The sequence below is a fragment of the Pipistrellus hanaki genome, assembly GCF_964339955.1.
Source record: "Pipistrellus hanaki genome assembly, chromosome: 2".
NCBI lineage: Eukaryota > Metazoa > Chordata > Mammalia > Chiroptera > Vespertilionidae > Pipistrellus > Pipistrellus hanaki.
In genome coordinates this window covers 20,231,021-20,258,950 of record NC_140504.1, presented here as the reverse complement: position 1 = coordinate 20,258,950, position 27,930 = coordinate 20,231,021, and the positions used below count along the sequence as shown (strand labels likewise).

Below are 27,930 nucleotides of genomic sequence, written 5' to 3'. Positions count from 1 at the left end.
TGGACAAGGACAGTGGGGGGGACGAGGGCCTGGGGTGGGTTGGACTGGTTGGAGCAGAACTATGGGGGTAAAAAAGAGGAACATCTGTAATAATCTGAATAATAAATATAAAAAAAACAACATTAATAGAAACAATGACTAATAAATTCATTAAACTTATTCTATTATCTTCCTGTATACCACATTAACAGTAAAAACACTTGCAGAGTGCTTGACTAATTTCCCTTGCGATGAAGTATTTACATCTTTAACTTTAACATCCCACACTCTTCGAACTCAAGAGAAAGAAACATATAACTGACCATGTCCAAAAATGGGTTCAGGTAGGAATATTCCCACTCTGTCTAGAATTCGTCCTTGTGATTTATTAATAGTCATCACAAACGCTGGCATCACGGGAAACTGTCTTCAAATTAATTTAAATGAGAGGCCAGTGTCAGACAAGGACAAATCAATTCTTGGAATCAGAACAACCTCTCCTTCAGATCCTGTTAATATTTCAGCTTCGATTATATTAGATCGCAATCTTTGGATAATAAATCTAGCACCATTAAAAAGACATCATTTACTATTAATTTTTCTCATTAGTATCATGATTATACCTACATTCAATTTTAATTTATGAAACGGCATTCCCAAAGGTGTAATACTATTAAGAAATTCGACAGGAAATTTTTCCTTTTTGGCATCATCCATTGAATCGATGGAATCATCACTCAAAATAGCTGTGAAAATCTCCATCAGGTAAATCCAAAATTTCTTCACTTAATTTATGAATGTGATCATTTTTTGGACAAAGAATCACACGTTTAGATATATTTTAATATTATCTATAGATATACTATTTCCAAAGGTAGCTACAATAATAGATTCGTTACAAATCATTTCATGGGGGTTTTCAATAATATCTACTCCTAAATGAAAACTGCTATCAAGTTTGCCATCTCCAAGTTTTATTAACCATTCACTATAAGCAGAATTCTCTGATCTCATATTTGTTTTAAGGGATAATTGTCTGAAACATCCCCAAACACTACAGTACTTTAAGCTTGTTTGTACTATGGCCAATTGCATAGCATGGTGGCACAAAAATCCCCTCTGAAAAGAACTTTCCCACCAAATGCAACATTCAAATTAGCGCCAGCAAGAGCTTTCTCTGTATGGCACATTCAGGAGTCAAAGTTTATTTTTAAATTTCCAGTGTGCGTCATATGTACCGGTTGGTCGGTTGGATGGATGGATGGATGGATGTCAGTCACTTAGCCTTTTCTCTATACAGATTATGAGTCATGATTTTACCTTTTTAAAAAATTATCCTTTAATACCTCCAAAGCACAATGAGTAAGAATCCGAAGGTTTATGTGGCTTTTATATGGTTTCTAAGACAAAGTTATTTCCTTTACCCATCACTCACTTTTCTCCTTTTACTCTTGAATGTTAATTCCAACATAATTTTTGTAACACCTCGTGAAAAGGATCCCACCAAGTTTTTGATAGTCCATATGATAAAACTTACTGAAGAATACAGCATGAGACTTTCATTCTCTCACTAACTTCTTCATGTAACTGTAATTCCTCAACCTCTATAGAATGGAAAAGGAAAGTAAAAGTGCCTTCTCTCACCCGAAGGCCTTTCTCAGTCAGGCAACCACAAAAAGGAAGAATGAGCCTACAATTCATGCCATGCAATCTCTATCTGGCATAATTCAAATCAAATCCCATCAGGCAAAGTCTGGGATAATTAAAATGTACTGACATAATAAATAAGAGAACAGTGGTGACCTGGGGGAGAACTCATGAAACCTTGTCTCTTGCTTTTGCTGAATATTCTTTTTGTTATATTAGATTCCCTTTCTCGGCCTTGCCTTTTTGAAAATTATGGTTTCTATTGCAAAACTAATATTAGTGACAAATACTCAAACCTGTACAATGGAAATTGGGTGGTAAATTTCATTGCAATATAAAAGGTCCAACATCATAGTGGGCCACTGTTATGGTATTCATTCAATTCACAAAGAAACTGTAAAAACTTTAACTTAAAAAGCAAAAAAAAAAAAATCCAGTGCACACATTTACATAAAGATGTATTTGTTTACCAACTTAACAAAATTGATAGTAGGAAGCTTCTTTGCATGTTACAATGACACGTGTTAAAGGTATACTTCTTTCGAACCAAACATTTACCCTTCGCCACTGGTGAAAGGCAACAAGATCCCTACAAAATCTCATCTTTTTTAATAAATTTTGCATGAAAACATGTTATCCTGGTACAAAGTTGCCTGCTGTCACATTCGAAGTGTGATAAATGTTTAATGAAAACAACACCACACAGCTTGGTGTCAGACAACAGCTATCACAGAGCCCTGCTTTGATCCAAACAGACACTTAAAAGGAGTTCTAAGCACACCCTGCACCACAGAACTCTATAACCTATATGCAAATAGGGGTAAATTAGCATAAATGAGTTTCTGCTGCATAAAGAAATAAGAGATAAGGAAAAATATGACAGGAGTATGTAACTACTGTCAAAGCTCAAGGGTCCAGCATTCCCAAATCACATCTTCTGCCAAGCACTTGGTAAGAAAAACCTCATCAACAGGAATTTATTACATGAAATGCTACAATTGAAGACACTGGAACATTGCCAAGGTCAAAGCCATAACTAACATATCTATAAAGTATGATTACTATATGGTACTCGACTTCTTTTATACACTGCTTTAAACACTTATTGCTTTGGAAATATTGTTATCCCCATTTAACAGAAGAATAAATTAAGACTCAAAAGAATAACTTGTCTTATAAGAAAAAAAGTTATGAATGAATTAGTATGAGCAAAAATTTGGGGGCTCCAGTGGCGCAATCGGTTAGCGCGCGGTACTTATAAGAATGAGCAAAAATTGTAATTTTTTGCAATTTAACTTTACCAAGATGTAAACAACCATAGCACACTTTAAAAAGATATGCTACTCAAAACAGCTACATATTCAAAGGTAGAAATTCCTATGAACAAAAGCATATATTGCCTCCATTGGTGTGTTTTCTGCATTTTTAGTCTATAAAGACATACCTAAAATAGTTATGATATACTTAATATCTAATTGCATTGAATAGTCAACTTTTTAATGAAAGATTTTATAAATAGGTAACTAAAGGCTGTGGGCTATAGTTGAAGCCCAACTTCACTGCTATCCCAATGGCTTCAATACATATACTCAGAAAGATTAAAAGTCAATTGATTTACTGGAAGTCAATTTTCAGTACAAAAAATTCTATTTAGCTTTAGCCAGTTTGGCTCAGTGGATAGAGCGTCAGCCTGAGGACTGAAGGGTCCTGGGTTCGATTCCAGTTAAGGGCATGTACCTTGGTTGCTGGCACATCCCTAGAGGGGGGTGTGCAGGAGGCAGCTGATGGATGTTTCTCTCTCATCGATGTTTCTAACTCTCTATCTCTCTCCCCTTCCTCTCTGTAAAAAAAAAAAAAAAAAAAAAAAAGAAGAAAAGTATAAACTCAACTTTCTGAAGAAAATATTCCAAAAGTCTTAGTGGGTACATTTCTGAAGACAGTATCCATCTACTGAAAAGCTAATGGATAATACGAAATGAACAGCATGGCTGTGTTCCAGTAAAACCTTATTATGGGAATAATAAATGTTAGATGCTTACTATTATATCCTCTGTAAGTAAAGCATTTTGTTCGTACTTCATGTAGTAATGATCATATCATCACTCTATTTGAAACTTCACTGGCTTCTCATTGCCTTTAGAATTAACTCTAAACTCCTTGACATAACTTATAAGGTATTCCAGTAATCGTCTCTCATCATTATTTCTCTCCTACTCTAAACCAAGCTCTATAAGACTTCAGTTCCTCAAATATCTACCTTGCTTGCTTCCACGTCTTTCCATATGACCTTTGTTTTGCATGCAACATTCGTTCCCATCTCTTTCTTCCTCTTCTTTTGAGAGCCACTCCCTAACATGTTGACTACTCTAAGTCAACCAATTTACCTAATGTTCGTAGAAATATCTTTCAACTGGAATGTGTCAAAACTGAAGATGAAGAAATAAGAAGGAAAACAAACAAAAAAAGACAAAGAAGGAAAAAAATTTTGAAAAGAGAGAAAAAAACCAAAACAACTGAAGATGAAAGCCAATATGCTAAGACTGGCCTGTTGGAAGGATAAAATGGGCCTGGGTCTGCTCACCTCCAAACTATTTGTTATATTAGCAGTAAGTGTGCTTATGGCGTAAACTAGATGTTGACAAACTACAACCCTTGGGCCAAATCTTGCCAACTATCTCTTTTAGGTTTTACTGGAACACAGCCATGCTGTTCATTTCGTATTATCCATAGCTGCTTTTGTGCTGGAAGGGCAGAATTCAATAGTTGCAATAAACACGTATGGCCTAGAAAACCTAAATTATTTACTATCTAGAAAAAAATGTTGCTGTCCCTGGTTTTGTTCGTTATGACCAAAGCATTCTAGCTCATATGATGTTACTGTGATTACTTATATATCTTCCCTTCTATATATGCTTACTATGGACCTGCATGAAATCCCCTACCATTACAAGTCCTTATTCCCTAACAGTACTTGACAGATAGAAGGCATTTAAATACTATTGACTTAACAAATGAACAAATGAATGAATGAGCATATCTGATCAATCACCAATACAATAGGTCCTTGGGTTATGTCGGAGATCCGATCCTATAGCACGACAAAACTTCATTTTTGCTGTAAGTCAGAACCCACCTACATAAGCACCTACATCACTCACATGGAGCACATACACAGCAGCAATGAAGTGAAACAGTAAAAAAAAAAAAAAAAAAATTAAAAGAAGGATAATTCCTGACCTTCACTTGTGGTAAATAAATAATAAAAAACAAAAAGCACATATGTACATACGTCGAAATGAGGGAACATTTTTTTTTATAAATACTGTAAATGGAAGATGGTGATGTAACCATGAAATGACATATATAGAATCCGATGTAACCTAAGGACTGTCTGTAAATATTTCTTTTCAACTAACATGTACATTAGGTACTATGAGTAATACAAGAATATAAGCCATTCTCTACCCTGAATAGCTTAAATTGCAGATTTAGAAAACAAACACATACTTTTTAAAAAAAGATAAATCATTTTTGGAACAAAGGAGGGTGTATCTGTACATATATGCATATTACCATATTAAATGTATACACTGACACACACACCCCACAAAAAAAACAGAACACCTGATTTCAGGATACACCAAAATGTAAGGATATGTGTGTTCTTAGCACTAACCAGGAGATAGGGCACCCTGGCATTGCACCACCCTGTACTATGGTCTACTAAAATCATGGAGATGACCGAATCAGGCTACTCACAGCGTTTTGGTGTCAGTACCCAGGGCCCTTCAACTGGCCCCTCTTGTTTGGTCTTTGTTCACTCCCTTTGCTGAATAAGAAGTAATGACAAATACAGTATGGGCTTGTGAAACTTTTACCCAGGAATGAGTCCCTTGAACACCTCAACACTAAATGAAATAAGAGTCTAACCTGTAAGTCTGGCCCAGACCCTACCATATGAGAACCTTTCCTGAAACCACCTGACCTCCATGTTTTATTCACGTTATGATTTTTCTTACCCTTAAAATTCTCAAAATTATGCTTTATATAATATCAATTTTATACAACTGTGCAAATATTACTCTAAAAAATTAAAAGTTAGTGAGATTAAAAAGCAAAAACTTAATGAGTACTGAAAAGCATAGTCATATTTCTCATAGTTATGTAGTATCTAAAGTATAAACCAAAAGGGAAAAAAGGAACAAGAAGTAAGGCAGTTCCTTCATTGACATAATTTATTCATTCTTTTAGTTCATATTTTTCCATCTCAGAAACCTATTCTACATCCTCTCTTCAAGTCTATCATCTTCCCAAGTTTCCCTTCACACTCTCTCTGATCCTCATTCCATTCTACCAACTCTGGCTAACTCAGCTTCCCTATTCTCATAGCCTGATATCTAACACTATCTCCTCACCTATAACATTTAAAATTAGAAAAGAACAGAACTCAGAAATTTCATGATCACTACTACTTAGTTTGTAATGATATCTGTGGGGTAATCATGAGAAAGAAAGTAACATAATAATGTTATTCTATTACAAAATCCACTACAAATTTATTATTTCAACAAACACTTAAAAGTGAACAATCTAGGGAGGTTTATATAATATCACTGTAAATCTGGAAATGAAAAATAAACAGACAACTGAAAAAAGAAAAGGATTAGAGAAGAGTCCTATATCCTTTAATAAACTTAATTCTTCATAGAATCAAGGTCTCAAAAAAGCCATATCCAAGATCCTTGTAAGCTCTTCAACTTAACACTAAAATCTGATTGATACATAAAAAATAAACACTTTTTATTCAAGTATTAAAGTGAATATATGTAAGGTGTTGAAAGACTGACAAATGGGGATAAATTACAAGATGTTTTACTTCATAGAATAAGAGATATCCATGTCAGTTTTGAGTAAAACAAATAAAAAGCTATTAACCCAAACTTACTATTTCATTTTAACAGCTTCTAATTTAATAAACAGTTATGAGTGAATTTCGCCCTCCAAATGGACAGAGCTAGAGTAACTGTTTCAATAATATCAATTACAGAAAAAATAAATCCCAGGTCCTGTAGGCACAGACACTATAACATACACATACACCTTAATATTGACCAAGTCCGCATTCTATACTGAAAGAGACCTAACCAATAGTAAATCATTCAGTATCTTCAAATTTTAAATTCATATTTATAAGTAAAATTGAATGTAGAACTTTTCTAAAGAATTCTGCAAACTTTCCTTTACTGAGATACTAAGCTTTGATAGCACTATTTATTTTGTGTGTCTAAGATTTGTTATATAAGCAAATAAAAATAGGAATAGAAAACACAGTAAAAAATTGAGATAACTATTTTGACTTACTCCTTCTTCGTTCCGTATTATATTCACCTCTTTTTTCCATCCAAGAATGAAATTAGTTTGAACACTGTCACAGAATCACTGAGTTAATTCTGCTTAAGATTTGGTTAATGTTCTTGAAAATATCAACTTACCCACGCTTGATGTTGTGTAATTCCTTGTCCTTGCCTTTATCCTTCTCCTTTTCTCTTTTCTCCTTATCTCTGCCTTTACGTCGTTCTCTGTCCCGAGATCGACTACGGGTCCTTCTGTGACTGGACCTTTCACTGCTTCGACTATGGGAACGTGGACGAGGTCTTGACCTGGACCTATCGAGAATAGATATTAAATACATTTAGTGCATATCTTGTACTATGAAAAGAAAATATCCTTTAAAATTATCTGAAAGAAAAGGATTTAGTTTAATTCTGTGAAACAAGCATCAAGTATGATTATTTATAAATAAGCACTCTCAGTTATAATGATACATGAGGGGTATATTTGTTGTCAACTTTACAGGAAATTAAAGTTTAGTCAAAAAGTGTTTGCAAGTAAAAGTTTTAAAAATTCAAATCAAGTCTTGATTACTCAAGTCTCCTCGGATAATATAACATCTAAATATATCTAATCTAGTATCCAAGGATAGAGTCTTCCCTATGCCTACAATCTCTGCTTCTTAATAAAGTCAACCTTATTTATTATTTCTAATCGTTACAATAAAACTGCCTCTACTCTAATCTATCCATTCTTTGTATTAAATGAATAACAGTATTTGGTAGGATATACGGTGTCCTTTTAAAAAATAAAAAACTTCAGGTGCTGCCTCACAGTAGTGGTAAAAAAAAAAAAAAGCCTCTACCAGACTGATGATCTTACAGATAACTATAAAAAAACAACTATCTGAAGGTACTGGACAGTGACCAAAAGGAGACAGATTCTATAGAGGGCCAAAACTTGGAAAACAAAAACAGCGATGAGAAAATTTCCCGTTTTATCAGCTTCTTTTCTGAAGATATCTTCTCAACTTACCCAATTCATTAAATAATAAATTATCCCCAAACTGATCTTATGGTTTTCCCTAACACAGATTCCACTGTAGAAAGCAAATGCTTGCCATTCTCCAAAAACACCTTGCTCAATATTCACTATATGTCTTCATACAAGTAACCCATGTATGATATTCTCAAATATTCTCCTTAAAATGTTGCTGTTATGGCTCAATAAACTATGATAGCAATGGCAGATTTATAAGTTAGGTCATCTACGATATAAAAAAAAAAAAGTAAAAAGTTTTATACTTTTAACAAAAGTAATGTTTTAAAATATCACTATCCCGATGTGTTAATGTCTATTATTTTGATCCTGATACTGTAGGCCTCTTAATCTTACTTATAGGCTATGAGAAAAAAGAATACATGGGAAAAAGAAAGCAAATCAAAACATAGGCAAAACATGCCCAGCTAGTGTGTATCTGTGGTTGAGTGTCAACCCATGAACCAGGAAGTCAAGGTTTGATTCCTGGTCAGGGCACATGCCCAGGTTGCAGCTCGATCCCCAATGTGGGGTATGCAGGAGGCAGCCGATTGATGATTCTCTCTCATCGTTGATGTTTCTATCTCGTTCTCCCTCTTTCTTCCTCTATGAAGTCAATAAAAATGTATTTAAAAAAAAAACAAAAAACAACCATGGGCAAAACAACATTATTAAAGGCTGTTATAAAGGCCCATGAAATCACAGATTAAAATGAATTAAGCTGCTGACTTCTTAGCTGTCATGAGAATTACTTTACACAACTTTGAGTAAAACTCATGTCTTATACATATGAACAACCCCATTTACTTTAAATAACTTTAATTATATATTTGAAGAATCTCCATTAAGTAACAGATCAGAATAACAAGATTCCTATCCTGACCAGACAAAGACAAAAAAAGAAAAGTCAAAGAAACTATATTAAACTTTAAGATGTCTATTTGTTCCTCATTTCTCAAATACATATTTTTCTGATAAATCACTCTAGAAATCTCTAGAGTGCCAAAGCCAATATGGAGATATATTATAAGCAAAGAAACGTTTGATAAAAAATGTGGCACTCTAGAACACACAATATATAAGCAATAAATGGACAGCAGTATGTCTTATTATACCAGATAAATGCTTTCAATATCTACAAAATAGGAAGAATCACCATAACACTCTTACACAAAATGAATTACTGCCCTCAAGAACCAATTTGTCAAGTTTCTTAATTGGCTAATAAGTTCTAAACACATGGAATCAAAACAAATACCCTAATATATTATTTTTCAAAAAACAACAATACTTCAAATAATCTCCTAAGTAGAGCTCTACAAAAGAAGACTGTATTTGCTATAAAATAAAACTGTCATTAAAATTAAATTTAAAAATTACACATGGAATAAACTAACATGATTACATATCAGGTTGGCATTTTGAACATGAACATCTACTTTCATCCCCAACCAGAATCCAACTAAAACCATAACAAGGAATTTTTTTTTAAAAAAAGGACCTATACTCTAGGAAAGAGATATACTTGACAAAGTTAAATGTCCACTGATGGCATGGTGGTAAAAGAAAATAGAAAATAAAGTAGTAAAGCTCAGAGCTCTATAAAAACAGATGGCATCAAAGAATTTAAAAATAGATCTAGCTTTTCCCATAAAGTTTTCCATTTATTAAAGAAACTCGACCTCACTGTATTAATAATAGCACAGCATCATTCAAAACAACTTATAAGTTACCCAAAACCTTCAGTCCTTCCATTGTACTGTCTGTTACTCCTGATCCAGGAAAATGCTTCACATTATCATGAACAACAACAACAACAAAATAATCCAACATCGATAGAAAACAACTATAATAAGCCGAAACCGGTTTGGCTCGGTGGATAGAGCATCGGCCTGTGGACTGAAACGTCCCAGGTTTGATTCCAGTCAGGGGCGTGTACCTTGGTTCCAGGCACATCCCCAGTTGGGGGTGTGCAAGAGGCAGCTAATTGATGATTCTCTCTCATTGATGTTTCTAACTCTCTGTCCCTCTCTCTTCCTCTCTGTAAAAATTCAATAAAATATATTTTAAAAAAGAAAAAAGAAAACAACTATAATAAAAACAATAACAAAAAATCAAATTTTTCAGGTGATATATATGCCCCACAAAAAAAAATCTATAAAACAGAGGAGACTGTAACACAATAATCCAACATTAAATATAGCATACTAGAGACCTGGGGGTGAGGGGATGTGTCCCTCAGTCCAGCCTACACCCTTTCCAATCTGGGACCCCACCGGAATCGAGCCTAAACAGGCAGTGAGATATCCCTCTCACAATCCAAGACTGCTGGCTCCCAACTGCTCACCTGCTTGCCTGCATGATTGCCCCTAACCACTTCTGCCTGCCAGCCTGATCATCCCCTAACCACTCTCCTTTCAGGCTGATTGATGCCTAACTGCTCCCGTCAGACCGATTGTGCCTAACTGCCCTCCCCTGCCGGCCAGGTCACCCCTAACTACCCTCCCCTGCCAACCTGGTCTCCTCCAACTGCCCTCCCCTGCCGGCCTTGTCCCTCCCAACTGCCCTCCACTACAGGCCTGGTTGCTCCCAATTGCCCTCCCCTGCAGTCCTGGTTGCCCCTAACTGCCCTCCCCTGATGGCCCAGCATCCCTAACTGCCCTCCCCTGCCAGCCTGATTGGCCCTAATTGCTCTCCCCTGTTGGCCTAGTTGCCCCTAACTGCCCTCCCCTGCTGGCCTGGTTGCCCCCAACTGCCCTCCCCTGCCAGCCATCTTGTGTCCACATGGAGGTGGCCATCTTTGACCACATGGGGGAAGCCATATTGTGTGTTAAAGTGATGGTCAATTTGCATGTTATCTCTTTATTATATAGGATAATACGATATACAAATGTTAGTGATAAAAGATCCAAGAAAAATAAACTTTTAACAAACTAGTAGAAAGGATCAGAAAAAGTAATAAAAAAAAAAAAAAAAAAAAGAGGCAGTAAATGAGCATTCAACCTGAGACTCCAAAAGCAGAAAAAATAATATTTCAATCGTAATCCAAGAACACTTTTGGAACTAAAAGAATCATTACATGTAGAAAGCTTACAATGTGTAAATGGAGACATGGATTTACCATAGTCAATTCTAAGAAATATAATGATGAAGTTAATCCACATAAATGATAACGGGAGAATGAATACTCTGATCAAATCACCAACAAAGAAAGTCAAGTTGGCATCAATCTTCTAAACTACAAGATATACAGCAAAACAATGGTTTTCATTTTCCTTGAAGAGCCCAAGGAGGGGAAAGGTGTTCACAGGTACATTTACTCAGCTACCCTTCAGGTATCAAAGCTAGAGGAAACGAAAGTAATAGAAGTACTACTTTATGTTAGACTCCAACAAGTCAAGGACATGCTACAATTTCTAGGGTAAGCACATAAAGTAATATTAAAAGAATGTTTAACAACCTAACAGAAAAGAAAATGAAATATAATTAACTGAAAAAGGAAGTAGAAAAAAGAAGAATTGGACAAATAGAAAACAAAGAATAAGGTGGAAGATTTAAACCCAAATATAACCAATAAACATAAATAGACTAAATAATACAATTAAAATAAAAAGACTGTCAGATTAAAAATAATCAAACTATATATAGCTTTCAGTATGAACATGTTAAATATTAAAACTAAGTTTTAAAACAAAAAAACACGAAAAGATGTGCAAACATCTGGTGAATTTATGTCAATATCAGACAAAGCAAACTTCAAAGTAGGAAATATTTCTAGAAATAGAGACATTTAATGATGATAAGGTCACTTTAAAAAGAATATATGGTAATTCTTAATTTGCATAACAACAGAGCCTTAAAATATATAAAGTAGAAGCTGACAGAACTTAAAGTTAAACAGACAAATAACTATCAGGATTTGTCTGTGAGCTCTCTAAGTAACTGATAAAATGTATCCAGTTTTAAGATGGGGGAAAAAAAGATATAAAATATCTGAACAAGTGGTTATATTCACCTACTTAACTGGATCCCCAAACTGTGTAATATTTATTTTTATCAATTGTATCTGTAATAATTCCTTAAATAAGCCTTACGATGGGCCATAAAACTAATCCCAAAACATTTCAAAGATGAAAGGTATTCAGATAATGGTCTCCAACTACAGTGGGATTAAGCAAGAAAAAAATAAACAAAAGACAGTTAGAAAAGTTTCTAAATGTTTGAAAATTAAGTAATATATTTCAATATAATCCATGGGAAAGATGAACTCACAGTGGATATTTTAAATTTTGAACTGAATGAAAACTATCATACAGAACATCAAAATGTGTAGTCTATAGCTATAGCAAAGGGGGAATTTATAGCATTAAATACATATATTAAAAAAGAATAAAGCTAACAAAAACTAAGCATTCATCTCAAGGAGTTAGAAAAAAAAGGAACAGAAAATTATACTCATAAAAGGTAAAGGGAAAGAAATAAAGGGGTGGGGGGAAGCAAAAACTAATGAATCATAAGATTAAGAAAAAGTTGATTCTTTGAAAATAATAATGAGGTTGATAAACCCTTGGTAAAAATGGCAAGGAAAAATAAAGAAATCACAGATAAATAATCAGTACTGTTTATTGACTTGCTGAGTTAAGGACATAAACAGATCCTCAAGGAGGCCAAGGTGGCTAGAATTTGTAATGGGTTAGACCAAAAAAAAAGAAGTTGGACAGAGAGAGGGATCTAGAAATCTCCAGTGGGCTCCCCTAGATCTTCTGACAAGTTCCAATCTATAAATATGTATGTGTGGTGAAATTCCATGGGACCAAGAACATACACTGGAAAGCAATAGGAATCTTGAATACCATACAAGAGAAATAATCCACTAGCCAGAGTGGAGCTACCCTGTACACAAGGCATTATATACAGTCAAGTATTGGTCCTGGAGCTAAATTAGCAACGGAGGAAAGTAAAGGTTCATTTTCTTCAAAGCAAAAACCAAACTAACCAAAAAAATACATCCGAGCAAAGTTTAAAATATTCCTTGAAATTGGCAAAACACTACCTGATGAAGTTAGATCATGGCTACATGAAGGTTTGTTATACTATCCTGTTTTAATGGGGGCTTAAAATTTTCCATTTGAAGGCTTTAAAAAAATTATTTGAAACCTCATGTATAAATAAGTCTGTTATCTGAAACTTACCATAAAAATCAATGGTTTCTCAACCCAACCCATATAAACTAATTGACAGAAAGTACCTGAAACATTATACCAAAAGACTTTCAAATACAACCAACAACAACAACACTATTTCTTTGGGGGAAACACGCACTTTGAATTTTAACTAAGATAAATTGAGGGGGCTAATATCCTTCAGCCTTGGCCACTGAGTGACCCTACATCTGCCTTAGAGAAATCTGTCTAGATCAATATAGTTGCCACATGTTCTATAGGACCAAGGTCAACTGTCCTCACTAGGGGCAGAGGATCAAGTTGCTGTGGACAATATTTATAAACAGGATTGCTTACATATTCCTGGCATAGTAATTCTCTACCTATAGCGCCCCCTGAAATATTTATCAAAATTCCCGATATATTTAGTTGGACTTATCACTCACATCAAGTTTTACAACTTAGTTATCAAAATTCAAAGCTGGTAAATAAAAATCAAAACCAATCTTCCATTTACCATAATAGTTAATGCTGTAATATATGTACACATAATAATATGCTTGCTTAGTATATCTATTATTCAGCAATATCACAGGGCATAACATTTAACCCTATTATTACTAAGGATGTTCTAAATGCTAAGAAGCGTGTTAGCTGTATTCCTCTATTTTATCTCTTTTAATTCTCTGGAGTACTTAAACATATAATTGCTATGTCATCTCCTTTTGGTAGTTTGAGGAATTTTTTTTTTTCTTGTTTTGGGATGAGGCGGGGTTGGGGTGTTTTTTTGGGTTAGTTTGGTTTTTGCTTTGAAGAAAATGAACTCTGAGAAGTTCAGAGGTCACAGAACCAATGTGTGATAGAGCTGAAATTTGAACCCAGGTTTGTCCACATCCTTTCAACTATAGCACATTGCCGATAAGATCTGGTTACAGTATCATTTTCAATTAAAATATATAAAATAGAAAATAAATACCTACATATACTCATTTCTGAAATATTACCAAAAACTTGACTCCACCTTATTACAGGTAGATCCAACCAATTAAATATCTTGGAATTCTCATCATGTCAATATTCAAATATTCCCAATCATCATGTCCAGTACCCCCATTTCTAAAATATTAAGGGTAGAATTGGAAAGAGGAAAAAAGCAAAAGAAAAATGCAGAATGCCAGTGCCTCCCTTCTAAAAAAGTATATAACCCACCCACTATGCCAAAGGTTAAGTCATTTAGTCAAGTTCAAAGATCTTCAAAGACTTCTTAGATCCAGATAAGCCCATATGTTACCAAAATTCTGCGAAAAAGCCATTACTTTCCAATCTGCTTCTCATGTTTAAGATACAGAACACACAGATGCCTGGCATCACTCATCAGTCTTCCTAAATTTTCACACCAGATAATCAAGGTCTACCGATAACTTTCCTATCTCAAAATCCTAGAAATGTCTTTATTCTATCCGGGACTAACTCACTTGTTAAATCTGAAAGTACCCATAAAAGACGATACAGTTACTGTACAATAAGTGTTAATTTGCTAATTTCTTCACAGGTAATCAATTAAAATGTAAAATATTGGATAAAATTAGTTGCACTAAATTTAACAGCTGCTCCATAAGCATAATTAGTTTCACAAGGGCCATATGTATTCTGAACAGAGACATAGTTGAAACAAATAGACAGATTTTAAGCAAGTTTGAGCAAAATCTGCATTTAATTAGCAGGTGGGCACTACAACTGCATAACGTTTTATACATTTATATTTATGAAGTGACAGAAGATCTAAAGGCTTTTTAAAATGGCGTTTATTGTTTGAATGGGAACTGTTTTGCTGCATGCTAAAGTGATTTAAATCCTTATAGCTCTGCTTTGAAAAAAATCATAAATGGTGAAAGAAAACATGTGGAAAACTGTAAAACTAGAAAGAATTTGCGACAAAAAACAGATACACATACCATAACTAAAAGGAAACTACACTTAATTAAATGTACACTACATCTGGAATATCAGCCTAATAAAATGTGAAACTATTAATTTTCATTGTTCTAAAGGAAATGAGGTCAGTGTCATTTAATAATTCCTCCAATTACATTGGACTAACTCATTGGACTATATGTTCTGGATACCATCTAATCTTAAAATGCCATATACTTTACAATATCCTTAAGTTAAACTTTTTAAATAAAGGCATTTAAATTACAAAGAAGTAAAAGAATAAAATCGCAAATGGAATTCTTTAGCAGCTGGTAGCTACTGGCATATTTTAAACCTTACAATTTTTAGATGAGATTTTTCATGAATGCCCAAAGTAAGTATAAGATCACACTTGTTAGTTCTTATTAGCACTAAAATCATCACTTTAAATATAGAAATTAATACGTAATTTAAAAAATTAAAATGAAGTTTACCTGGCCAATAATTTCATTAGTAGACTATATTTTAAATATATAAAGAATAAGTTAGTTTTTCAAAGGCATCATATCTTTTAGAAGTCTTTAATTGAGCAATAATATTTGTAAGCTAAATTTTACAAAATAAACTAGAGCAATGAAGCAAATTCCTGCATTGTTTGTATGTGTGTGGGAGAATTAAGAGAGGAGAATGCTTGTAAACCAAGAGAACAAGTACCTTAAAATTTTACTATTTCTTCACCTACCTAAGTAATGTACTTAGGTATCAAAGACACTAAACTTAAATTTTTCTTTAAGTAGCCGATACCGGTTTGGCTCAGTGAATAGAGCGTCAGCCTGCGGACTGAAAGGTCCCAGGTTCGATTCCGGTCAAGGGCATGTACCTTGGTTGGGGGCACATCGCCAGTAGGGGGTGTGCAAGAGGCAGCTGATGGATGATTCTCTCTCATCGATGTTTCTAACTCTCTATTCCTCTCTGTAAAAAGTCAATAAAATATATTTTTTTTAAAAATTTTTCTTTAAGTAATAAGGTCAAAATGCACAGGTAAATTTAAGTTAAACATAAACTTTCATTTTTGATATCCTAATTTTGGAGATATAAAAACATCAACTTCATATCTTCTCTAACTTGTAAAACAAATCTATACGTGAAAAAATGTTAAGATTTCATGGAATCCTTGTATCAAAAAATGTTTTAAACTACAAATATGATTTTAAAATCCAACTCTGATAACTTTATTGTTTTAACATTAATAATAATTATTTCATATTCAAAAATAAAAGTGAAACTACAAATTACTCTCCCCCAAAGTAATTAAAAGGTTTTGCATTGTTTTTTTGTTTCTGTTTTTTAATTAAAATGCTCCTTTAAAGGATTACTTCCTTAGCCCTGGTTGGTATGGTTCAGTTGGTTGAGTATCATCCCATGCACCAAAAGATGGCCAGTTCAATTCCTGCCCAGGGCACATGCCTGGGTTGGGGGCTCAATCCCCAGTCTGGAGGGTGTAGAAAGCAGCCAATCCATGTTTCCCAATCACATCAATGTTTCTCTCTCTCTTTCTCCCTTCTTCTTTCTCTAAAATCAATAAAAAATACTTTCTTAAAAGATTACTTCCTTAACTCACAATAGATCAAAACTAAAAGGAACAAAAATCCTAACATCCATTAATTATATGGAAAAAACACTTAAAACACTAGTCATTCTCAAGTTATTTACCAAAAGCTTTGTTTAATTTGTTTTAAAAATCCTTAACTAACTTGCTGCAAGATTTTATTCAATGTAACTAACTTAAGTGGACAGACTGATAGTTTAAAAATCAGACTGCATTATGCTGCCTTTAAGTTAGATTTTCAATCCCCTGGTTTTTGCTGCTCTTCCAAATCTGTGAACAAGTTCTGAATTGCTTATGTCAATATTTTAAGTGCCCAACAAAGGCTTTAATGGTAATAAAAGAATCAGAGAAAGCTAGAAGCCTGGGGCATGAAACTTATCTGAATGGTCACCATATTTTATAAATGAAAAACAGAATCAGGTGCACTCAGCATTATTGTATACTGTACTGTGCTGTTCTGTATACAAGAGAGAATACTTGAAATAAAAGCGTATGTTAGTTTATTTCCTGAGTTGGTGTAATTCAAAAATAATCCTAGTGTGTGTTTTCCCCCATATAACATGTATCAAGAAGTAGAGTAGATTTTAAAAAGAGAGCGTCTGTTTCTTTAAGGTCTTATTCCAAAACACAAGTGGAAACAAAAGCCAGGTAGAACTAAGAACATCTTATAATTGAAAATTCAAAAATCATACTTCTCCCTGGTTTTCCCCCTAGATCTTTACCCTGCATGTTGCCAGAGTGATTTGAAGGTATTCCAAAATCAAGTTCAAGAGACAGTATAAATAATTGATAACTAGTATATACTATATCAGCAAGTAAAAAAAGTAAACCTAAAAGTAGGACCCTCATCTTAAAAGCTCCTAGAGTCTGTGGATTTTTATAAGCATTAAAACCAAAAAGAAATCTTTAAGGCTCACATTCAAACTTATAAAATATCCTTTTACTTTTTACTTATCAAATAGCTCCGTTTTCCCCCAAAGCTTCATTAAAATAAATGGCTTTTTTTTTATCCTATATACTAAAGGCCTAATATGCTAAGTGTCCAGTCGTCCATTCAACCAATCAAAGCGTAATATGCTAACAATATGCTAAGGCCGCTCAACCGCTCACTATGAAGTGCACTGACCACCAGGGGGCACTGACTAGACAGTTGGCTGCTTGACCAATCGCTATGATGTGCATTGACCACCAGGGGGCAGAAGCTCCAACCAGTAGATTAGCTTGCTGGTGGGGTCTGGCTGATCAGGACTGAGTGAAATAGGCTGGACACACCCTGGAGCTCTCCCATAGTCCCTACCCAGCTGGCCAACCTCCTACCGGTGGGGTCCCTCAGCCTGGCCTGCACCCTCTTGCAATCCAGGACCCCTTGGGGGATATTGGAGAGTGTTTCGACCAGATCCTGAAGGCCAGGTCGAGGGACCCCACTGGTGCAGGAATTTGTGCACTGGGCCTCTAGTATATATTGAGTCGGCAGCTAAGTAATTGCGGGTTTCACACATATATGGCTTCAGTTGAATTTTTAGGTTTGCAGACGTAGTACAAATGTAAAACACATTTTGCTATTTGATAGTTGGCTATTCAGCTGTTAATCAGTAAAAAAAGTTTTTTGATCTGTTTTGTAGTTTTCGTTTGGCATTCGTTGAAAAATGGAAAATCAAAAGGAACATTTTCGTCATATTTTGCTTTTTTATTTCTGCAAAGGGAAAAACGCATCGCAAGCTCATAAAAAGTTATGTGCTGTTTATGGTGACGAAGCCTTAAAAGAACGGCAGTGTCAAAATTGGTTTGCCAAATTTCGTTCTGGTGATTTTTCACTCAAAGATGAAAAACGCTCTGGTCGTCCAGTTGAAGTTGATGATGCCCTAATCAAAGCAATAATCAATTCGGACTGTCACAGTACAACACGTGAGATTGCAGAGAAGCTTCATGTATCACATACATGCATTGAAAATCACTTAAAACAACTTGGCTATGTTCAAAAACTCGATACATGGGTTCCTCACGAACTGAAAGAATCACAGTTAACGCAACGCATTAGCAGCTGCGATTTGCTAAAGAAACGTAATGAAAATGATCCATTTTTAAAACGACTGATAACTGGCGATGAAAAATGGGTTGTTTACAACAATATCAAGCGGAAAAGATCGTGGAGCAGGCCAGGTGAACCAACTCAAACAACATCAAAAGCTGATATTCATCAAAAGAAGGTTTTGTTATCAGTTTGGTGGGATTACAAAGGAATTGTCTACTTTGAACTCTTACCACCCAACCGAACGATCAATTCTGATGTCTACATTGAACAACTAATGAAATTAAACAATGCAGTTGAAGAAAAGTGGCCCAAATTGACAAATCGAAAAGGTGTTGTATTCCATCATGACAATGCAAGGCCACACACATCTTTGGTCACTCGGCAAAAATTAATGGAGCTTGGTTGGGATGTTTTGCCACATCCACCATATAGTCCTGACCTTGCACCATCTGATTACTTTTTGTTTCGATCTTTACAAAACTCCTTGAATGGTAAAAATTTCAATAATGATGATGATGTCAAATCGTACCTGATTCAGTTTTTTGCTAATAAAAACCAGAAGTTTTTTGAACGTGGGATTATGATGCTGCCTGAAAGATGGCAAAAGGTCATTGATCAAAATGGGCAATACATTACAGAATAAAGTTATTTAGTTCCATGAAAAAATTGTCTTTTTCTTTAAAAAATCCGCAATTACTTACTTGCCGACCCAATAATATTGTCCATTTTAAGCTGATAATTTCCTATTTTAACAAGACAAGCAAAAACATAACTTCCTAACTAAATCAATATTACAATGAATGCCCATAAGTTTACTGGTGCTTCCAGCATATTGGTGAAATCAGAGATAGTGGGCTAAACGGAAAGGAAGACAAAACAGGCTTGGCGCTTAACTTGTTAACAAGTATTTTTTAAATCCTCATATTATTTCCCAGAGCTTTCTTTATAAATAATTAAGTAGAAAGCTATTTTCTCATTAAATTACTTACATTCATCTGCATTAATACAGATTAAAGTAGAGAAAGTATTAAAACTGGAAACAGTGAAAAGTGACAGCTGATAAAGAAGAGAATACAAAACAAACAAAATTAGACACTGGACACTATCAAGGATAGTATGGACCATATAGCCTATTATTCAAAGATGTACTTTATAGCATTACTATACAGCTCAGTATGCTACACCATAAGTGATATTCATAAAGGTCTCATTAACAAAAACAATACAACCAGATTTAAACTTCCTTTAAAAAAAACTGTTACTCTTGTTAAAGCTGAAATACCTATTCTTAAGAGAGGAATAACAGTATTTACAACACATTAAGTCAGAGAAGAAGGAAATTCTAATTATTATTTGAACCATTCTTTCCTTGAACACAAAGCACTCAAAGCTTTAAAATAAAAATGGTTTCAAAAAAAACTCCCCAAGTGTTTTCCACTAAGCCTTAGCCTACAACATTAACTCTGGGAAGTTAAGGAAACCTAAGACTGCCTTAAGTGAGTAAGCCTAAGTCCAGAATACCAAGAAAAACGGTGTTATGAAGGGATTTAAAACAAAGTTTGTAATCTCAGGCTTTCAGACAAGCCAATAATGAACCCCAGGTGGGGAGTTTCCCCAGCACCCTAAGAGAAGGTATATAAAAAATTAGCTTTTGTTCATTAAGTGTCAGTCATATGTTTGATATAATAATTTGTGATTAAGTTACAAAATCCAATGACAGAAACACACCAGACAACTTACTGTCTATACCCTTGCCCTGGCTCTTCGCACTGTGTTAACACTGTGCCCTAGTCATCTCAGACTGTTCACCGCTTCCAAATCTGTCCAAATATCGCCTTTTCATTAAGCTCTATCACAACCATTATGTTACATACTGTAGATTGACTTCTCTCCTTGCCTCCACAAGTCCCAATACCCCACACCTTCTACTGTTTTTTAATTTTTCAACTGCATTGAATCTAAAGTCTATACAACCGACTTATTTTTATGTTTTTTGTTTATTGATTACCTCTTTGCTAGAATGTAAGCTCTACAAAAGTAATTTCTTATAACTCACATATCCAAAACTGTGCCGGTCACATAGAAGACTCGCAAATATTTGTTAAAAAATGAATAAATATATTACTTTCCTAATTTTTTCATCTTCTAATCTTAATCCTGCATGACTATTTAATACTTCCCTTAATAAATTCACTTAAATATTTAACTTATTTTTTTCACATATCTAAATTACCTTAATAAATATTTGAAATGAATGACATTTTCTCTTCTTCCTAATAAAATAGCATATATACCTAACAAATAAGTTATAATAGCACTATACCTTTTTCTTTGGTTCAAATTTACATTGTCTTATATCTCTTACAATATGATAACACCACCTAAGGAATCTTAAAAGAAAAGTAAAATCTTTTATAATTAGTTTTCAACAAAATGAATTAATTTATTCCCAATTTCATGCAAAATTATCAGTAAAAACAACAAATCATTCCATTAAAAAATGAACAAAAAACTTTAACAAAATTTTACCAAAAAGGATACACAGATAACAAATAAGCATGTGAAATGATATTCAACATCATTAGCCATTAGGGAAATGAAAGTTAGAACAATAATGAAATATCACTATGCACCTTTCAGAAGGGTTAAAAAAAATTTTTTAAATATTATATAAGCAACGTTGTTCTAGCCAGTTTGGCTCAGTGGATAGAGCATCAGCCTGCGGACAGAAGGGTCCCGGGTTCAATTCCTATCAAGGGCATATACCTTGGTTGCAGGCTCAATCTCTGGCCTTGATTGGGGCATGGGGAAGGCAAGAATAGATGTCTCTCTCACAGGATGTTTCTCTCTGTGTGTCTCTCCCCATCCCTTCCACTCTCTCTAAAAATCCATGGAAAAATATTGTCAGCTAACGATTAACAAAATACAAACAAAAACACACACAGAAATAGCAGCAACATCAAATGCCAGTGAGGATACAGAGAAGAAACTAAGTGGCTAATATACTAGTTGGAATGTAAAATGGTGCAGTCATTTTGAAAAAAAGTTTGGCAATTTCTTACAAAACTAAACATACAACTATTATATAAACCCAGCAATTGTACTCTGGGGACTCTATCCCAGAGAAATAAAAAGTTATGTTCACACACACAAAAAAAAACCTATACATGAATTATCATATCAGCTTTTTCTTGTCAAAACCTGAAAATAACCCAGACGTATTTCAACTACTCAGAAACAAAAACACCAAATTACTGATACGTGCAACAATTTGGATAAATCTCTACTTGCAGATATTAAATTTAAAAAACTCTAAAGGAAAAATATAAAATTAATTCAAACCATACAAAAATAGTTCAGTCCTAGTCAGTCTGGCTCAGTGGTTAGAGTGTTGGCTTGAGGACTGCAGGACTATAAGTTTATTTCAGGTCAAGGGCATGCACCTTGGTTGCAGGCTTGACCCCTGGTCCTGGTTGGGGCACATGCAGAAGGCAACCAATCAATGTGTCTCTCACAGATCAATGTTTCTTTCTCTCTCTTTGTCTTTCCCCCTCCCTTCCACTCTTTAAAAATCAATGGGAAAATATCCTTGGGCGAGGTTTAATAAAAAAAATTCTTTTAAAACATTTCAGCAAGGGAATAACTCAATTATTAGAAAATAAATAAGAAAAAAGTCGGTAAAACAAAGTTAATGGTATGAGAAACTTTTTATTGAATGTATTGAGGTGACTGACATTGGTTAATAAAATTATAGAGGTTTCAGATATACAATTCTGTAGATTGTATATTCACCACCCCACGTTAAGTCTCCTTCCATCACCATTTATCCCTGAATCCTTGGTGAGATTGCTCAAGAAAAATAGACGTCTCAAATAACTACTATCAGAAATAGAGCAGGGATCATCACAACAGTGTCTTTTTTTAAATATATATATATATATACACACACACACACACACACATATATATATACACACACACACACACACATATATATATACATATATATATATATTATTGATTTTTTTATAGAGAGGAAGGTATGGGTAGGGATAGAGTCAGAAATAACCATGAGAGAGAAACATTGATCAGCTGTCTCCTGCACACCTCCTACTGGTGATGTGTCTGCAACTAAGGTACATGCCCTTGACCAGAATCAAATCTGGGACCTTTCAGTCCGCAGGCTGACACTCTATCCACTGAGACAAACTGGTTAGGGCTTAAATATATTTTTATTGATTTCAGAGAGGAAGGGAGAGGTAGAAAGAGATAGAAACATCAATGATGGGAGAGAATCATTGACTGGCTGTCTCTTGCAGGTTCCCTACTGGGGATCAAGTCTGCAACCCCGACATGTACCTTTGACCGGAATCGAACCTGTGACCATTTAGTCCGCAGGCCAACACTCTATCCACTGAGCCAAACCAGATAGAGCCACAACAGTGTCTTTGACATAAAAACCATAAGAAGGTGTTAGAAATAACTTTATGTGAATAAACTTGGAAAAGTAAATAAATGAACAAACTCCTGTCAGAAAATCAGAAAATCTGATATTATTCTCTCCATATTAATATATAAAGTCAATAAATTCCCAATCAAAATCTCAGTATATATGGTTTTAGAAATAGGCAAGATGCCTCATCCTGGTAGCTCAGTTAATTTAAAGCTTCATCCCGATACACCAAGGTTGAGGGTTTGATCCCTTGTCAGAGCACATACAAGAATCAACCAAGAAATACATAAATAAGTGGAACAAGAAATTGATTTTTCTCTCTCCTCTCTCTCTCTCTTTCTCTCTCTCTCTCTCATATCATTTTTTAAATGAAAAAGGCAAGAATCATCTTAATTTTAAAAATTAAATGGATATACAAATAGTCAGTTAGCCAACATACTCTTATGAAAAAAAGAACTAAGTAGAATTTATCTAACATCAAGACTTAATTAAGACAGTGTAGTATTGGTATAAGGATAAACAGATCAATGGAACAGAATAGAGAATTTATATCAATGGAACAGAATAGAGCACTGATTAAGTTTCATCTAACTTACTGATCTGTGGCTCATGAGATATATTAATAAATATGTTCTCCCATTCAGTGGTGGTCTTTTTATTTGTTGATGGTTTCTTATGCCATTCAAAAATTTGTTAGTGTGAGATAGTCCCATTTATTTATATTTTCTTTTGTTTCCCTTGCTCAAGGATATATATCAGAAAAAATATTGCTACGAAAAATGTCTGAGATTTTACTGCCTACATTTTCTTCTAGAATTTTATGGTTTTGAATCTAACATAAAGTCTTTAATCCATTTTAAGTTTATTCTAGTGTGCAGTGTAAGAAGATGGTCTAGTTTCATTTTTCTTTTTTTGCATATCTTGTCCAGTTTTCCCAATATCATTTATTGAATAGACTATCTTTAGCCCATTGTATGATTTTGTCTCTTTGTCAAATATTGACTATAAAGGGCTGAGTTTATTTCTGTGCTCTCTATTATGTTCCATCGATCTATATTTCTGTTTTTATGCCAATATCATGCTGTTTTGGTTACTTTGGCTTTGTAGTATAGTTTGATATCAGGTAGTGTGATTCCTCCAACTTTGTTCTTCTTTCTCAAGATCAATGTTGCTATGCAGGGTCTTTTGTGGTTCCATATAAATTTTTGGAGTGTTTGTTTTAGTTCTGTGAAATATGTCATTGGTATCTTGATAGGAATTAGGTTGAATCTGTAGATTACTTTGGGGTGGTATAGACTTTTTAATGATGTTAATTCTTGTTATCCATAAACAGGGTATATGATTCTGCTTATTTTCATCTTCTTTAATTTCTTTCTTCAATGTCTTATAATATTACAAGTATAGATCTTTTACTTTACATCCTTGGTTAAATATATTCCTAGGTATTTATTCTTTTTAATGCAATTACGAATGGGATTGTTTGTGTTGGTTTGTTTTGTTTTTTGTGTCTCTGATCGTTCATTATTGGTGTGTAAAAATGCAACTGATTTCTGGATATTTTGTATCCTGCTGCTTTACTGAATTCATTTATAAGTTGTAGTAGTTTTTTGATGGGATCATAAGGGTTCTCTATATATAGTACCACATTAACTGCAAATAATGACACTTCTACTTCTTCCTTTCTGATTTGGATGCCTTTTATTTCTCATTAAGAGTCATTTTGTTTGTCTCTGCTCTAATCTTTATTACTTGCTTCCTTCTAAAGACTCTGGGCTTTGTTTGTTGTACCTTTTCAAGTTCCTTTACATGTAAAATTAGACTGTTTATTTGAATTTTTTCTTATTTCTTGAGATAAGCCTGTAATGCTACAAATTACCCTCTTAGGCCTGCTTTGCCTGTGTCCCACAGATTTTTGGGTTGTTGTGCTCTCATTTTCATTTGTTTCAAGATATCTTTTGATTTCTCATTGCTAATCCACTCATTATTTCATAACATGTTATTCAGCCTCCATGTCTTTGTGTGTTTTTCAGTTTTCTTCTAGTGATTGACTTTATGTTTCAGAGAATTATGGTCAAAGAAAATGTTCAAAGTAATTTCAATCTTCTTAAATTTATTGAGAGTTATTTTATGTCCTAACATGTAGTCTATCCTAGAAAACATTCCATAAGCACCTGAAAAGAATATATATGTTCTGCCGAAACCAGTTTGGCTCAGTAGATAGAGCATCGGCCTGTGGACTGAAGTTCCCAGGTTCGATTCCAGTGAAGGGCATGTACCTTGGTTGCGAGCACATCCCCAGAAGGGGGTATGCAAGAGGCAGCTGATTGGTGATTCTCTCTCATCGATGTTTCTGGCTCTCTATCTCTCTCTCTTCCTCTCTGTAAAAAAATCAATAATATATATATATATATATATATATATATATATATTTTTTTTTTTTTTAAAGAATATATATGTTCTGCTCCTTTGGGGTGTAAAGCTCTGCAGATATCAATGAAATCTATTTGATCTATTGTGACATTTCAGGCCATGGTCTCCTTGTTGATTTTCTACTTGGAAGACCTATCCATAGATGTCAATTGGGTATTAAAATTCCCTACTTTAACTGCATTATTGTCGATCTCTCCCTTCATATCCATCAAGATTTGCTTTACATATTTAGGTGCTCCCATATAGGATGGATAAATAAATGTACAAGGATTCTATCCACTTCGTGAACTTATCCCTTTATCATTATATAATATAGTGTCCTTCTTTGTCTTACTATAGCCTTGGTTGTACAGTCTATTTTGTCAGATATAATTATTACTACCCCAGATTATTATCTTTTCAAATATCTTGTCAAGCTTGATACACTAGATAACCTTCAAGCACAGCACATCCAAAGGACTTCACAAGTATAATTTCTATTTATACCATTATACATTGTTCCAAGTATATATAATGAAGTGAGATAAAATTATTAAAACGATAATAAGGAAGAACAAAAGAAAAGAAAAATAAAACAGAAGCAGGAAAAAGGTTGGTATGCAAATTAGATCATGCAAATTAGGCCCTTACAATTTCTAGAATTGGACAAAAAATCTGTTTGTCAAGCTAGCAGCTAACTCAAAAGAAGAACATAATGTTCACAGAATGAAAACAAACTAGGTTATCAAATCAAATACAACTATCCCTGACTCCGAGATCATTCTTAAAATAAACCCTCTAATGAATTTCTCAGGGCAATCTGCAACAACTTCACTAAATATAGGCTACATGCCAAAACACACTCAGTAAAATCAATTCCGGAGAAGGTCAATATGATGAGTCCGGATATAAGACTTGGGCTAAAATAAGGAATAGATTTTAAACTAAAAATGAAATATATTGTACTATATATCCTTCAATCATTACTTCATAATACTAGAGGCCTGGTGCACGAAATTCATGCACTGTGGGGGAGGGGAGGTGTCCCTCAGCCCAGCCTGCACCCTCTCCAATCTGGGACCCCCTTGGGGGATATCTGACTGTCGGACATCCCTCTTACAATCCAGGACTGCTGACTCCCAACCACTCGCCTTCCTGCCTGCCTGCCTGCCTGCCCCAAACCACTTCTGCCTGCCAGCCTAATCACCCCCTAACCACTCCCCTGCTAGCTTGTTTAGCACCTAACTGCTCCCTGCAGGCCTGATCGCCCCCAAGTGCCCTCCCCTGCTGGCCTGATTGCCCCCAACTGGCTTCCCCTGCTGGTCCAGGTGCCCCTAACTGCCCTCCCCTGCAGGCCTAGTCCACTCCAACTACCCTCCCTCCCCTGCAGGCCCAGTCCCCCCAACTGCCCTCCCCTATCGGCCACTTTATGGTGGCCATCTTATGACCACATGGGTGTGACCATCTTGTGACCACAGGGAAGTAGCCATCTTGTGTGATGAAGTGGTTAATTTGCATATTGCCTCTATATTATATAAGATTATTCTTCTTGGCAAAGTTTTTGAAAGGTTCTGCATGGCAGTGAATTTGAGTTTATATCACCTGACAAGTACCAGGTGAGAAACTATTTTATGTGGTTACTGAAGGGACAAAGACCTATATTGTAAGAATCAACCCAAATGGAAATAGAAGTAGCACTCTCTTATGAAAAGGGATGATCCTAATAAAAAAGACTAGAGTTTGAACAAAAGGAATAAACTCCTAACCTCATTTATTACATAAACTCAGAGAAGCCTGGGGGTAGAGCCAATTTTTCTTTCAGAATGTAATTTTTAATCTTCTCAAATATAAAAGCATTCAAAATAGAAAAATATGGCAGCAATACTTTTATTCTAGAAAAAAAAAAACTTTTTTAATGTATTCAAATGCTTACATAAGCTATACAAGAAATCTAATAAAGAACCCCAAAATATTTTTCCAGAAATGTTAACTATTTAGTATATCCTTCAACATACAACTTATAAACTAGTAGCAGGTTGTACAGCCACGACACTAAATGTGGTAATTATCTAGTAACAAATCCTGAGACACTTGTACCAAAAATGATAATAAAAATAACAAACACTGAATTTAAATGCATCATAATCAATTAATAAAATAAAATATTCTCTTATGTCCATTTTAATAAACCCTTTTGACTGTCTAATTTTCATAAATTTTACCATGAAATTTACAAAAAAACTTTTCCAAAGTTTAAAAAACATCTATAATCAAAAAGAATACAAATCAATGAGATGTTTTAATATGAATGCCAAATTACATGGAAAAATCACTCTTATTCTCTTATTGATACATT

At 34.4% G+C, this 27,930-nt stretch overlaps 1 protein-coding gene across 3 annotated transcripts in view; it reads right to left on the bottom strand.

The window, feature by feature from the left end:
- The window catches only part of RSRC1 (arginine and serine rich coiled-coil 1), a 315,683-nt gene that overhangs the window by 226,321 nt on the left and 61,432 nt on the right, over positions 1–27,930 (bottom strand). For all 3 annotated transcript variants that reach the window (XM_084876045.1, XM_084876044.1, XM_084876046.1), the window contains exon 4: positions 7,119–7,292. In XM_084876045.1, the coding sequence (XP_084732171.1) occupies positions 7,119–7,292 (174 nt within the window). The remainder of the gene's footprint in view (positions 1–7,118; positions 7,293–27,930) is intronic.